The 16,432-nt window shown below is 30.7% G+C and overlaps 1 protein-coding gene across 2 annotated transcripts in view; it reads right to left on the bottom strand.

The window, feature by feature from the left end:
* The window catches only part of sona (sol narae metalloprotease), a 304,986-nt gene that overhangs the window by 206,701 nt on the left and 81,853 nt on the right, over nucleotides 1-16,432 (bottom strand). The window contains exons 1-2 of one of the 2 annotated variants that reach the window (XM_085961199.1): nucleotides 14,302-14,413; nucleotides 3,515-3,600 (exon numbers count right to left, since the gene is read on the bottom strand). In XM_085961199.1, the coding sequence (XP_085817325.1) occupies nucleotides 3,515-3,600; nucleotides 14,302-14,326 (111 nt within the window). In that variant the 5' untranslated portion in view covers nucleotides 14,327-14,413. Of the gene's footprint in view, nucleotides 1-3,514; nucleotides 3,601-14,301; nucleotides 14,414-16,432 lie in introns of those variants that run through there. The other variant, XM_085961198.1, reaches the window with a different exon arrangement.

The following is a 16,432-nucleotide window of genomic DNA, read 5'->3' as shown; positions in this document are numbered from 1 at the left end:
TCAGTTTAATTAATATAGTAATAATTACAAAATAAAAATAACTTTTTAAATACAACGTTTTTAAATTTTCAGTTGAATCATATAAACTTGACTTGACTAGCTTAAACGATCAATAAAATTTGTACTGTTAGAAATAATACTGAAATGTTATTTTGACATTTCATATTGATTTCCATAGTAACGCACGTTAATATTAATAATTTAGTTGCTAGGACCCTAGACCCCTTGCAACCAATAATAGTGGATTGGATTACGGATTTTTTCCGAAATCACTTTTCATTTAAATAGAATTAACTGAAAATGAATTCAATTCTACTTAAAGATGGCTAAAAGTATTAAAAAATGCATTGACGTCGTGTTCTCACATATTCTAAAAGTTGAAAATGTCTAGCTACTCGGGAAGTTAGATAAAAATCGATTGCAAGATTTGTACTGGATAAACAACCACAAGACAAATAAGAATATGACCTGATAAAAACGTTGTAAAAATTAATATAACACTGCCTCGTCGAAGGTGGCTTGAAGCTTCGTGGAAGTACAGACTTACAAACTTATCTAAAGAATGGCATGGGGGAGCCACTGTCAAAAACTACCCAATCAAGACTTTTGTAACTTGACAAAATCTGACGTTCGAAAAGAAATTTTCATAATGGCGTCCTATGGTAATTCGTAGTTCCATTGTTGGCCATTCCACAGATAAGTTTATAGGTCTGTATTCGGAGGGATGGTATTTTTTGACCTTAATAACATAACCTTCGTAACATAAATTTTGAACTAAATCTTTTACTACGAACAAAAAAAATATCTGTCTTGGTAAAATATCTCCTGTAGTCCTTTGGTTTTCTAGTTTCCGCATATTTGATTGACATAATATTATATAGCTTTGCAGTTTTGACATAGCTTTACCATATGTATTTCTCCATACTTAAAACACAGGCAAGCACCATTTAAGTAAACCGGTGAAAGTGTTTTCAATAGACAATTTTGAATCAAAATCAATTTTAAACAAGTATGTAAATTTTTATATGCTAACATACATTTTGATAAATAATTTGACACGCCATTGCCATTCTATCTAAGTACGTATATATCAACAGATATTTCTAAGCGCGTCGTATGTACGCTTGTGTGAACAATAATTTAAGCACTTAGAGATTATTCAATAAAAATATCATATATTTTAGTGCTAATTTATCTTTTGATTCCTGAAATTCATCCTCAGACCACAGATTTTGAGTGGTTAAGAAATTATAAATTGCGTTTTCCCGAAAATTTCATATTTACATAATATACAATACAATAATATACAATACAAATATGGCCTCTCTCAGTTAAGGAATTGTTCTAAGAACTTACACTTTTTTCTAATGTGTGACCATTGGAAAATTCGTAAAAAAAGTCGAGTATTTGATTACCTGTAATTAATAACAATCCATTGGAGTATTTATTACATTGGTATTTTTAATTTTCTTAATATATTAAAGATTCTTCAGTTAACACACTAGTCGGAAAACATTTAATAACTCATCACTTGAGTATGTTCATGATTTTTCACTATAGAAGAAAATTTATATAACAACATTTAACCAACCATGTCCTTAGAATTGTGGGATCGGTTTTAGTAGGTGACTAATGAAATACGTGCAGACAATTATTTTGATATCCGTTTATTTGATTTGAGTATATATAATGTTAATTTATAAACATGTGCGTTGTACGCAGGACAACTTTTTAAGTCTGTGTATACTGTAGTGGCGAAGGGTAGAGGTAGGCTATTAAGATTCGTCATAAATAGTACCCACTAAACTTTGTCAGTCATACTTGTTTTCATTGAACTAAGAATACAATTTGCAAATGGTGCTGGTTAGTTTTTAAAATTCAATTAACCGCTGCGTAAACCAAACCTATGGGCGATCCGATTAAAATAGTGCACACTTTTGCAGTCATACCTATTTGTTTTCATTCAATTAAGAATACCTATTACAAATAGTGTTGGATAGTTTTTTAAGTCATTAAGACCTATCCAAACCATCATCAATAAAAAATATTCGTCTATCTATAAAATATTTAAAATTATGTACGATTTAATTGCATAATTTCAGATATTTTATAGATAAAAGAATATTTATTGACGATTATCTATCATGGTTTGGATTAGACATTAATTAATTTAATTTCAAATCTAACAAATACTATCTACACATTGTAGACATTGCTCAATGAAAACAAATACGTTTGATTTACAAAGTTTAGTGTGAACTATTTATCTCGTAGCCTACATTCACCCTACGCCACTGGTGTAAAGTGTAAAGTGCGTGTTACTTTTGCCAAGGCCCGCAATGAACTGACTGAGTTGGTGACGTTAAATAGTGATGTCAACTTGAATCATGATTTTTGTTCCTACTCAGTCTGATAAAAAAAAATTGTTTTATATCTATTTCAATAAAGCTTGATAATAAGACTGTATGATGAAAAAAAAATTAATGAAAAAATAGGACAAGAATATCTGTCACAATATAAAGTTAAGTACAGTATGCTTGATTAGATCATTGGCATAATACCATGTCCCTAGTGATGCAACAAACAATGCCGCCAATTATGTTGAAGCCAAATAATTTTATTGTTGATTCGACATACCGCCTTATATTGGGTAATTTTATTCAATTTGATTTGATCTGTTTGGTCATTGTTAAATCAATTCACTAAAGCTTTTTTAAAATTATTTTGCAATGTTTGCACTGCGGATAGTTTTGCCAATATCCGATGGAAACAGGGGGTTTTCTTTGTTTTTTTCTCTCTATTACTTGTAAAATTGTACATTTGTAAATTAGGTTATATGTTTCAAAAATCGGTGCGAGTGTATTCATATAAAATTAATAAACCAGACACTAAAATATAGTATAATCTGCTACTATCATGAAATTAGATCTTAGCAGATGTTTTAAGAAGATAGTTTAGCTTACTTAGCCCAACCTAACCTAAAAACCCTATCCTAACCTAACCTAACCACTTAAACAACACAATAATTGAAAAATGTTTTAAATATTTAATATTATATTGTTTCCGAATATTAATTTTTAACCGTAAGTTACCATTTTCTTGAAATTAAAAAAAAAGATAGTGTTATATTGAGACTGAGAAATAAAGTTTCTAACGGTGATACAACGGTTAGTGTTTATTACGATGCCAGAAAAATGAAAAGATATTTATTATAATATAATATTATAGATGTTAAGTCTATCATACACACCCCATCGTTATAGATGAGCACTTTACTTTGCTCAAAGAATCAGAGTCAACTAAATATGATATACAGTTGAAGTAATATATAATTCAGAATTAATTCAAAATTCCACAAATTTATAAAATGTCATCGACACTAAATAAATTTATAAAATTTTAACTTTGTAGTTTCTTAGTATGGCCAAACAACGACCCAATACGAACGCGTGCAAGAATATGTGATACAGTACTTGTTTGAGTACAACAAAAAGTCCAGAGTTGATTTTCTTACCTGCGTGTGAAGAGCTGTGATGCATGGAAGAGCCACAGCTAACAACAGCAGTGCGGTGGCGCCCATCTTACTGATAGGGCGGGCACCTAGAAGAAGAAGACAAAAAAAAAAATTAAAATCATTCAAACATAATATGTGATATAATTACTAGCTAGGCTACGGGAGAAAATCAAAGTTTGGTGTGAAATTTCCTAGTTGGGAGTAAAAAATAAATTGGTACAGTGAAAAATTATAATAAAATAATGTAGGTTATATTATATTAAAAATAATTTGTAAATAACTTCCCAAGTTGTTTTGGTAAGGTGCATTATTACCATCACATGCTTCTAGATGAATCCTAGTTATTTTACCAATTACAAATGTTATGTAATAGAATAAATGGTACAAGTCGGTTTTGGGGAAACCAGTGGCAAGCACAATTTGAAAATAGCCGATATACTCGATTCTTTATGAGGTTGGGTTAGTTTAGGTTAGGTTAAGTTAGGTTAGGTTAGGTTAGTGTGACACCTCCGTATAGTCCCCATTTGGGGATGTCTTTGTGTATCTGGAGAGGCCCGAATCGGTATCAAATCCAACAAATAGTAACGGCTGATTGCAAAAATAATTAAATAATGTTAAATATCTGCCGGCAACATTATCTGAATAGCGTTAAAAAAAAATACGAATGGCAACGCCGCATTTTGTACGGCTCTCAAGTGACCGTTGGTTTTAGCGGGAGAAGCGTTTTTGACAGCAACGCAGTGTTAACCTCGCTATCCGTCAAAATTAAATTGAAACGAATTTGTATAAAAATGTAACCATTTAGAATAAATTAACTTAAATATACCTTGCCGTTTCCAAAACAATTCCGGTGTGTTATTTGTTCACCTCGAAATCCTAAAATCCAGACGAAAAACTATACTAAAAATAAAAGTGACAGTTTGCTATTCACTTACCAAAATGGAGGGAAATGATAGTAGGTTAGGTTAGGTTAGGTTTTCATTCTTTAATTCATGAATTTTGCCCAACATCGGCTATGGTAATTATTAGGGCGGTTCCCGCCTGGCTTCCCTATAACCGACTTGTACCAAATAAATCTATAAATAATCGGTACAATTGAATAGAAACATAAAATGAACTCACATTTTACGTTTAAAATCTAGTCGTTGAAAACAATGTATATAATTATAAACAATATTGTAATTGTGCTGTCATTTTAATATAGTAATTATTACATTACCTTGACAGTCAAATGGATACATAAACAATAAATTAATACGCATGCGGATGATTAATGAATAATGACAACCCCCCTCAGGCAAAAGTGATGAGTCCCTTTACGTTTCCGTGATTAATTTTAATATCCATAATAATTACAAATCACTAGTGATTAATTATTACTAATTATATTTATAACAATACAAAACGAAGATGGTATTCTCTTCCGCATATTCGTATTTAGTATATACTATAGTTATATTCACACTTTGTAGATATATTATAAAAACCTACAGGTACTTGTGTTTATATGTGGCATTATTTGCTTAGGTATTTTAATATACCATGAAAATATTAATACCAAAATTAATTATTTATATATACTCGGTTGTAAATTATATTCGTAATGACTAAATTAACAGCTAGTAACTAATTTGCATATATATAATATTAATATGTGGTACGGTTGCCTGAGAAATACCCCAACCAAGCCAGTATCTTATTAAAATTGTTTTATGCAATATTGTAATATATATTATTTGATTAAGGCTATACCTCAGTTGAGGCATGGTCTAAAAAGATCGTGGCTAGGTGATGCGCGGATTGCGGGTCGCGGGTGCAAATGACGCACGCTGAACGAAATATAATTTGTCATATAAATCCAACATGCGTCCATTTAATGTTCTGTTTATTGTTATATTAGTAACAATAGTAATATATTCATTGACATGTTTTCTTTTTAAAGTAAATGGGTAACGTTTTTAGTCATCTTTACACGATTTAAGAATTAATTAATACCCCCGTCGAATAAAATTTCGTCGCGCCTGTAGTTGAAAATTATTTGCCGTTTCACTGAAGTATCGCCTTAATAATTAAGACAGCGGTTAGGGGACTAAAATATTGACAATAATGAAGGCTTAAAAATATCAATAAAACTGCATAAAAATATTATATAAACATTTGTAAACAGTTTTTATATGTACAATGTTTACCTATTTGTTTACGGACAGAAGTGTATTAGTCTGGACTACGCCTTAGTTTTGAATTTGTTTCATTCAGTCATGAATAGCACCGTGGATATTTCATAGGTATTTTATAAAAATATAGATAAATCTATGCATAATAAAGATTTTCTGGCAAATAAAAAAATAAACTATAGAGTGTAGTTGAGGTGAGTATCTCAGATGGCAGATTAGTATGAAAATTTAAATAAGTAATACAACAAGTGTCTTAGGAACTTTTGATATCGCGAGGGGGTTAGAAAATGTCTAGTGTGTCATTAATAATTTACATAAATTGAATAAAAATATATACCTATCTAATACATAACAAATATTACCGTCACAAAAAATAATAAATAAAATTAAAAGAAAACATTAAGTAACAATGTTACATAATAAAATAAAATTTCTAAAGCAAAATACATAGTAGCTACATCATTGAAAATGTCTCTAGGGAGCGTATTGACTAGTCTCGCACCCCTCGCTGATGGTGCTTGATAAGCCTGACATGAAAAAACAGTTCTCACCCACAAGAAGTCATGGCTACAATCACGTAAGTAATTGACGGATGCATATAAATTCAAATCCTTTAATAAGTCAGGATTGGATACCATCCCTTGAGAGCAGGCAAAAATGACTCAAAAGCAGGCTTAACTAGTGAACAGCGAGCGTGCCTTGAAAAAAGGCAGTTGGAAAATAATCGTTTGACGAATTATCGAACAAAAATATTTTTTTGTCCTAAAATTCCTAAGGTTCGAATCCTGGGTCTGGCAAGTACACATATTGTCTTTCAATTTGTGTGTGTCAGGGTATGGACCTAATAGGTTGAGCAAGTGGCTGACATCCATTTCTCGTAAAAAACAAAATCTCTCAATACAAACCTCCACTCTGTGGAGGCCCATATGATCCTATCAGGATCGGACATGGTCGGAAAAAAAAAATAAAGACATCGAAGAAATTTCATCTCAATTCCTTGTGAAATAAGCGTACAGGAAACTTCATAAGGACTCCAATGGGTCTATTCTATACTTATCGAACGCTAAAGTGATAAATAGTATCAAACTTAGGGTAGGTTTGTATTAAAATATTAGCACTTATTGTAACAATTACACGAAATTAGTTTTTATTGTTGCAATAAGTGCTTTATTTTAACAGCAGTAAGATAGGTGCTGTTAAAATATAGCACTTATTGCAAAAATAAAAACCAACTTCGTGTAATTGTTACAATAAGTGCTAATATTTTGATACGAACCTACCCTAAGTTTGATAATATTTATCACTTTATCACTTTAGCGGTCGATAGGTATAGAATAGACCCACAGATAAGAGACCCACTTTCAAAGAAGAAAACACTCCAGTTCAATTACTGTTGAATCAAATTAAGGTAACAATACCATAATGTTTCACTCATACTAAGTTTTATATTTATTTTTTGCACACGTGTATTTTATTAAAAAAAATATATTTCAAATAAAAAAATGGCTTACGAGTATATTTCTTATATTAAAACATTTACACAAGCAGAGTGAAATAATTATTATCGAGTAAGTATTTATTTCGGAAATAAGAATTTAATTTGTAATGCACGTTTTTCCGGACATACATAATTGAAAATTGACTAGGCACGAAATCTAATAATTAGCTAGTAAATGAATTACATGACGTATAATAAATACTTATCTTACGTGTACTTATACATTTCCTTGTATTTGAAAACATGATTTATCCAGAAGATGGTATGCAATAAATTAATAATCCAATGATTTTAACAATTGAATATGTGATTAATGATGAATTGATAGGTCAGTGTTATTATCTGCGGTAAAAACAACGATTATTCACTTACGGTTTCCTTGAATAAGAGTGGAAACTAACGCGCAATTTTCCACGAAAAATAAAACCAACTATGTTCTGTGCGTGTATTGCCTTATGCCTTATGAAGGAAGCTAAACGATTCGTTACATAAATATTACATACAGAGTTTGATTGTAAAGTTTTAGATAGACAATTAAAATTTAACTGCCAAAAAGCAAAAGAAATTTCTTTCATATATTATATGAAAGAAATCTAATGAAATTTTAAAAGTTCAAAGACGAAATATTAAATTTTAAAGAAACCACGTGACGTTAACTCGAAATCAAGTCATCATACAAAATCTACGAAATTTTAAAATTCACATAGGTACTTACGGAATACAATATTTTTCTAAAGAAATAACTTTACGTCAATTAGAAAAATAAAATTAACTTTTATTTAGAAATTGTGTACACCTTACTCGTAGCTAATTAATAATTAATACATAATATTAAACAACCTGATAAACGTATATATGCACAATTAAGATCTTTACACTAAATTATTAGCAAAAATAAGTAGGTTAAAACTAAAATTCTGAGAAATTTTGTCGCCATCTAGGAATTGAAGTTAGTACCTACCTTGATGCAAAAGATAGTCGACAATTCTATGAAAAAGATAACACGCCGATTATGTTTGTCAAAGTATTCAGTAATATGTATAGTAAACGATACCTGCAACACGTATCGTAGTTGATAACATAATATTGCAGTTCTTAGAATAAACAAATTCAAGGAATCAATTTTCATTGCGTGTCCTTTATAGGATCTTTTATAATTTATATCAGTTGGAAAAACGTTTATAAACCGTTTAACTCTACAAAATTACATTTTTTCTGAGACTTTTGTAAAATCGCTTACATAGAAGAAGATTATCGCTAATTACTGTCGATCCTTCAATAAACCCAAACCATTATTATATGTCTGTCTACTATATGCAGAATGATTCTTATCTCCATGCGTCGCAAACGCGTGAATGTAAAAAACCATAATATTATGTTTATTTCTTAAACACGATTTTTTGTCTATGAAGGTCAAGCTTACCGCAATATTTTACAATGTTTTTCTTAGCTCGCATTCGTATTTGTCCAGTGGTTTTTTGTTCGGTACAAATCTTGCAATTCAATTCAATTCAATTCAATTCAATTCAATTTATTTATTTTTTACATATTGTGGACATTACAAATTATAAGTTTAAGACGTTCACAACATGACATAAAAAAGAGATAGATAATATGTTATTAAACAGTAGAAATATGTACATACAAAAATATTAATTATATAGGTACATGGAAATACACCGGATGAGTTAAGCAGACCCTATTTTAAAAATTTATAAAATAACGTCCACCTATACTCATCCTCACGTAGGTGGAATATATCAACACCCGAAGCAATTTCGTTGAACATAGTTATCGCCCTCCCAATTGGCATTACCAGTGGCAGGTTGGTTCTGCACCTTGGGAGAATAAACAACTGATGTTCTCTATTTCTAAGATAGTTATCAGGGACACTCAGGTCAACACTGCCCAGAATGGCAGAGTTCTCATTTATACCTCGTATAAGTCGAAAAAAATACATAGCTAAATAAAGATTTCTTCTAAATTGCAAACTGCAGTATGTAAGCATGCCTAAGAGAAAGTCAGTTGGATAAAGCCACGGATAGTATCCGTACAACCTCAAATAAAGGAGTCTCAAGAATTTCTTCTGAACCCTCTCCACCATAAGGCCATACTTCAACTGATGCGGTGCCCAAACAATAGACCCACTCTCAAGTCTGCTTCGAACTAAAGAATTAAATAAAAGTTTTAATACCGTAACATCCGAAAAGACCCGGGAAGTACGCATGACGAAGCCCAACATTTTAAGCGCCTTGTTACAAATGGTAACTATATGGCTAATAAATGTCAGTCTACTCTCAAACGTAATGCCAAGATCCCTTACAGATGATATTCGTGACAGAACTCTGCCATGCATCGAGTATTGGAAAAACAACACTCTTGAGGCTCTGGTAAACGACAAAAGATTGCATTTATCAATATTGAATTCTAGTTTGTTACGCCTGCCCCAATCTAATATATTATCTATATCAAGTTAGAGCTGACGACAATCGTCCAAGGTGACAACTTCCAAAAAGAGTTTCAAGTCATCAGCGAACAACAAAAACATAGCATTTTTTATTACCAATGCTATGTCATTTATAAAAATCGTGAACAGCAACGGCCCTAAGTTTGAGCCCTGAGGGACACCAGAAAATGTGTTAAAGGTCTGTGACTGATAAAGGCCGTACGATACGTATTGTTGACGGTTCCTAAAATAACTCCCGAATAGCTTCAAAAATCGATCAGACAATCCAATAAGTTGGAGTTTTTCCATCAGGACATCATGATCGACTTTGTCAAATGCTTTCGAGAAGTCATTGTAAGAACAGTCAACCCGGTGACCTCTATCCAGGGCCGATGACACATAATTGGTAAATACCATCAGGTTAGTTTCCGTTGATCGGCCTGCTCTAAATCCATGCTGTTCATTTATTATAAATGACTCAATTTTTGGAGAAATCATGTTGTGCATGATCATCTCAAGAACTTTTGCTGGTGCAGAGAGAACAGCTACCGGCCTGTAATTTTCCACTGATGACTCTGTACCACTCTTATGGATTGGAGTAACCTTCGACATCTTCCACGTTTCCGGAAAGATACCTGTCTCCATTGTAAGATTATAAATATATGCAAGTGGGCCTTTGACAAAATCAACACACCCCTTTAAAAAAAATGTAGGGACGTTATCAGGTCCCAAAGATTGAGTATTTTTTAGTTTTTTAATAAATTTTAACACATCACTCTCATCAACTGGAAAAATATCAATGGACTGGGCACCGCATGATGGCTGTCTTGACGCAGAGGCAACATCCAAATAAGGAATACTACTTGCGTAGACAGACCTGAAGTGACCAGCAAATGCTTCTGCCACTCCATGTCCGGTCACCTTTTCGCCTTTCCAACTCATCGAATCGGCATACCCGCCATCCCTTCTTAATGATTTAATATAATCCCAAAACGATTTGGGATTTTCACGAATGCAATCTTCTACCGATTCCATATATGTTCGATAGGCCACTCGAACAGCTTGCCTCACTCTCAAGCGATAAAGGCTAAACATTTCATAGTCGCGTTGACCATGCTCAGCCTTCCAAGCTTTGTGATAGCAATGCTTGATCTGAATGTCCCCAATAATCTCTCGATTATCGATTAATCGATTTTTAACTAACTTCCCGACTAGCTAGACATTTGAAACTTTTAGAATACATCAGAACACGATGCCAGTGCATTTTTTAATACTTTGAACTATCTTTAAGTAGAATTGAATTCATTTTCAGTTAATTCTGTTTTGTATGAAAAGTTATTTCGACACTATTATTGGTTGCTAAGCGGAGGGTACTAGCAACTAAATTATTAATATAACGTAACGTGCGTTACTATGAAAATCAATATGAATGTCAAAATGACAAAACAGTATTATTTCTATCAATTACATTTTTTTTTGATCGTTTAAGCTAGTCAAGTCAAGTTTATATGATTTAACAGAAAATTTAAAAACGTTGTATATAAAAAGTTCTTTTTATCTTGTAATTATTATAGTTATATCCGTACTGGAATAATTAATATTCATTGAAATTACAGGTTAATCAGTAATTTGTATATTATAATTAAAATCAAATGAATCAAAAAATGTGACACTGAGTTAACGTACTGCTTCCAAGCTACATGTAGTATCACAATTATTGAATGTGACATTATTTATGCGAAGGAGAAATCTGGGCTATTGACAGCCAAGTTTTTAAATGAATCAAACGTCAAAATAGTTATAGAAAGGATAATAATGTGTGTAAGAAAACATTAAAGTTGAAGAAAGTTTTCTTAAATAAACGAAGCTAACAGTATTCAGAAGGTAAATAATAATTACATAAAAACACAAATATTAGTATTAAGTCATCAGAATACAACGGCTGCTTCTTTATTTACAATAAATACTTGTCAACCCAAATAATACAATTGTGTTATATATATAAAAACGTTCGTATGAATATGCCTAGGTCAAAACACTGCCAGCGCATCTATTCTATACACAAGACTACAATCAGTCGCTATCTACGGGTATCGAGGGTGGTTTATCATATTTATGTATTGAAGTAGGTATTACAATTATTATTGTTACAATAAGTTAGTTGTAATTGTTACAACACGTGCTATGTTTTAATAGCACCTCATGGTTGTGTAAATTTTTAGAGCGAGATAGACAGTTTTGACAGTTAAGACGGCTAACTTATTATAACAATTATAATACCTCAATACATATTTTATATGATAAATATATGATAAACTAAGAAAAGTCTTGTGTATAGAATAGATGCGCAAATCAAAAATCATATGATGCACGTAGTAACTCTTCTAGTAACACCAGCTATTATTGATATTAAGTTCAATATATGGAAAACTAGCATGAGCGTTTTTCCCCGAAAAGTGGCAGAAGTGGAAAAAAAGTAACAATTTAATATAGCGTAAGAATTTATCATGTAAATACGTATTGATCAATTAAGTAAATAATCATTCAGGAAATACAAAACTGATGATATTTAAAAAGAGATAAAGTTAACTTTTCCATAATACACGTCATATTCTAATCTTACAATCAATTTGGTATCAACTTTTTCGTAAATAATATAAATGAACAAAAAAGAATAATTTTACTTTAAAATGTCCATCATTATAAAAATAATGCCATTATATAAATAACAATTAAAACCAACCAACTATTAATTTGGACGTAGATTAGCAATTAAGATAGGTAAACAAAATTATTCTAATTAATCCTTTGTAAGTAGACAGGTAACTATATTATTTTGATATTTATAATTTGTCACAGTATTCTAAGATTTGCGATAATAATAAATTTACATACAACATTATATTATTATCCTACAATATACGTGACGTTAGTTTTTCCTTAGCTCAGCAATGGAAATTTTGTATTCTCACAATCCAAGGAAAATAAAATCCCACAGACAGTTTAATTTTAATGATATGTAAACGTATTTACGAATAAACGATTTAAACAAAGGCATTATTTTACATATTATACAGAAAGTGATTTTTAATTTTAATGGATTATTACCGAATAACTAAAAATAATACAAATTCAGGGACGTTCGTTCACATTTGGACAAAAAAAAAACGATTTCGTTTTTAATTCGTAACGGTGAACGAATTAAAATATGACCTATTACATAATTATGTATATATTTTTAAATACTGACATATTTCTGTATCTAAGTCAGAAGTAAAAGGTCGGGTGTCACATATTATTAGAATGTAAAATATTGCCATTCATGTATTTTTTTCTGAATGATATTTCATTTATTCTATCATTTACAGAATAATATTGTTACAATTCTATATTAAATATATTTTATGTATTTAGACTACAAAATTTTGACACCCAACTTTATACCATGATATAAATTCCCATTTTTCATCAGAAAGTTAAGAACGGACATCCAACTCAGAATTCAAACTTCGGAAGTAAATATCTATAAAGACAAAAAACACGAGAAAATAATATTAACTATTGAATCTAACTATCGAAAATAAATTATTGTGGGTATTAGGTATATCGATAAGTGGTAGAATATCTGCTTCTGAAGCCGTGGATTGCGCGTTCAAATCTCACTTCTCATATTGCAGTATGTTGATCATAGCATTATTGTACTAGGTTAGGTGTAAGATTGAATACCTTTTTTCGAAGCGACCAAGATCAACATTAGTTTGTCGAGCCGGTAATGACGATATCGTGTATTATTATAGCCAGTAGCTACACTGTTAAAAGCCTTCGTGGTGAAGTAGGCGATGGCCTTTCATTCGGGGGCTCCAGGTTTGATTCCCGGTAAGGTCACAATATATTTTTGTGATTTTCTCAAAGCCTGGATGTTTTTAATTGCTTTACTTCCATTACTAAATACACTACTATCATTAGGCCTCTTGGCCCATTGTAGTGTTATAAAGAATATATAATAATATATAATAATATTTAATTAGAAGACATGCAAATAATATGTCTTAAATGAGCCGGTATTTATTTAAATTTTATTATTGTTTAGTAAATACGCTGAATTAAACTATAAAATGATTTTTGACAATAACTATTTTGATTTTTCTACTATTATAAAGACACTTCTTCACAAGGCTATACAGGGTACACTGCAATAGTTATATACATCGACAACTATCGACGGTAGTTTATCATATTTATGTATTGAGATATTATAATTGTTGCAATAAGTTAGCCCTCAAACTGTCTATCTCGCTCTAAAACTTAATACAGCCAAGAGAGGGGCTGTTAAAACACTGCACTTTTTGACAGTGTAGTTAGACGGTTAACTTATTATAAAAATTAATCGCCGCAACACATGAATATGATAAACTACCGTCGATAGACGCCAATACCCGCCTTGTGGATAGAAAAGACCCACTGATAATTACGTGAAAACTTGAGTAGCATTAAAAATATAATTCTTTAATTTTTAGTTAATTAAATCATAATAGTGTACATAATTATTGAAATATTCTTAGTGTAAGCAAATAAATACATTGCAAATATAAGACGTATAAATGACGCTGTAAATTTGATTAAACTTTTATGTAAAAATAATGTTATTAATAATACGAAAGTATCACACCTTTGAAGTAATCAGATACTTTCATCAAATTTTGCACATCACTTTGTCAAGGAATAATAAGTCACACAACACATTTTTTTAATAATCACACGAATAACCAATCTAACTAAGTATTACAATTATTAAAATTAAAGTAACCAAAAACAATCTCTCTTAATACAAAATCTGTGTTTACTTATAAGAGTTACGATATTATCTTATCTTATCAGTGTTCTCTTATATCAGACATAGGTAGGTACTGAAATATATGTCTGATAAAATTTACACTCTAATCAAGACATCACTTTATTGCTATTGTATACGACTGTAGGTAACTGGCAGTTTTAGTGTATAATTTATAATATAAATAACATAATATTATAATCGATTATTAATTATGTATACGTCGAATACGTCGATATGTCGTAGTACGCAGGTATCTATCAATTGACAATTGCGAAACATAATATGCTAATATTACCATGTGGCCTTCTAACTTATATACTAATGTGACTTATTGTCCAATACAATATAGAGGTCCAGTGAGTTTTAATGATAATTAATAAGGCACCAAAAATGAATAACTGTATTTACTATAAATCGCAGAAGTTTCATAATAATATGAATTATTACTACAATGTAACGCGATAAACAATAAGTGATTTGTGATTTTGTAGGTATCGTCGTGTACCAATTCCATATCTGTCAAAATCGCGTGTTTACTTTAAATATAATATGTTTGAACCCAGAAAAAATATTCTTAAAAACGAGAGAGGAAGTCATGAATATAGTGTTCATACATTGTATAGAAATATATAACAAATTTGATTAAAAGATCACAAAAGTGTTATGGCAGTGAATAAAATAATAATATACTTATTTCGGCAGCCACCTTTTAATTTGGCCGCCTGCCTACACAGCCCATGTCCAAAGCGCCTGTGTATCATTGAATGTAAAATCAGTAACATTGTGGTACCTATTGTAAATATAAAAAAAATGACGCTGTTGGAAACATACTAACATGTATTTTTTCGTCTATACATTAATAAAAACGTTAAAAAAGTGCGTAATATTTGATAAAAAAAATTCATTAATATACATTTTTTCTATTCTATATCTAAGTACCTATATTATAATTATACTACCTATTTTAATAACAACTCAGTTGAATATATTATTTTATTCAAAATAATAATATGTTCTTAAGTATCGATTTAGTAGACGTTCAACAATTAGAATAAAGATGTCGATGAAACCTTTTCTATATAGATCCCTAGATCCCTTGAGTCATATTAGAGCGAAGAAAAATAATTATCATGGACCACACATCGAATTTATTATAATATATGTATTTGATATTTAAAAGAGTATTTTTAATTTTTACGGCAAAGTAAAATAAGTAAATATAAGACTAGTGAGATATTTGACCTTATTTTGTGAAACTATTTAAGCAATATCTGGTTCAATCGTATTCTAAGTGAGTGATCAAATTGCTCGTCAGTTTGTTTTCTAATTTTACTTTACGTGGGCTTCATCATTAAAAATAGTTATTCACATATCATGAATACGATGTGATTGTGAAGATTAGGATATTTTGTCTCTGGAAAAGGCAGTCTTATAAAAGTCGTATAAAGAGACATGAATTTTCAGATAATGTACTTATGTCGACTGAAACGAAATCAATGTTTCACCTAACATTACTAAATGATCAGTTGCGCATGTGGCCCACGGGTTAGACTTGCCAGTTAAGACAAACTTAAATAATATAAAAATTAGATACTTAACTACAAATAAATAAAAACATAGCATGTATTAATTATTGTCTACAATTTAATAATAATGGTATATTTTTGTACGGTGTCAAGTCATATACCCTAAGGCCAAGGGAGCGGAAGACAAAGCAGAGAATCGAGTAAAGTGTAAAGTCTCGGTTGCTCAAAAGGTGTCAGAATTTCAGGGTGTCACAAACCTCAGCTAATGACTAAGAAGAAGAATAGAATTAACACAACTAATTACGTCATTTTAAATTGAGTCATTAAACCGTTTTAGCGTGCGTTGTTCATGATTTGCAATAAAAATGTTCATTTCAAAAAATGCATCAAGAGCTGGTTAGTTTACTATTTCTCTGGGTGTTATGTCAGACCAATTCACC

This window comes from Rhyacophila brunnea, unplaced genomic scaffold (assembly GCF_057557595.1).
Source record: "Rhyacophila brunnea isolate RB1 unplaced genomic scaffold, BYU_Rbru_1.0 scaffold_12, whole genome shotgun sequence".
Lineage (NCBI taxonomy): Eukaryota > Metazoa > Arthropoda > Insecta > Trichoptera > Rhyacophilidae > Rhyacophila > Rhyacophila brunnea.
Note: the sequence above shows the minus strand (reverse complement) of the source record. Positions and strands in the feature narration are given on the sequence as shown.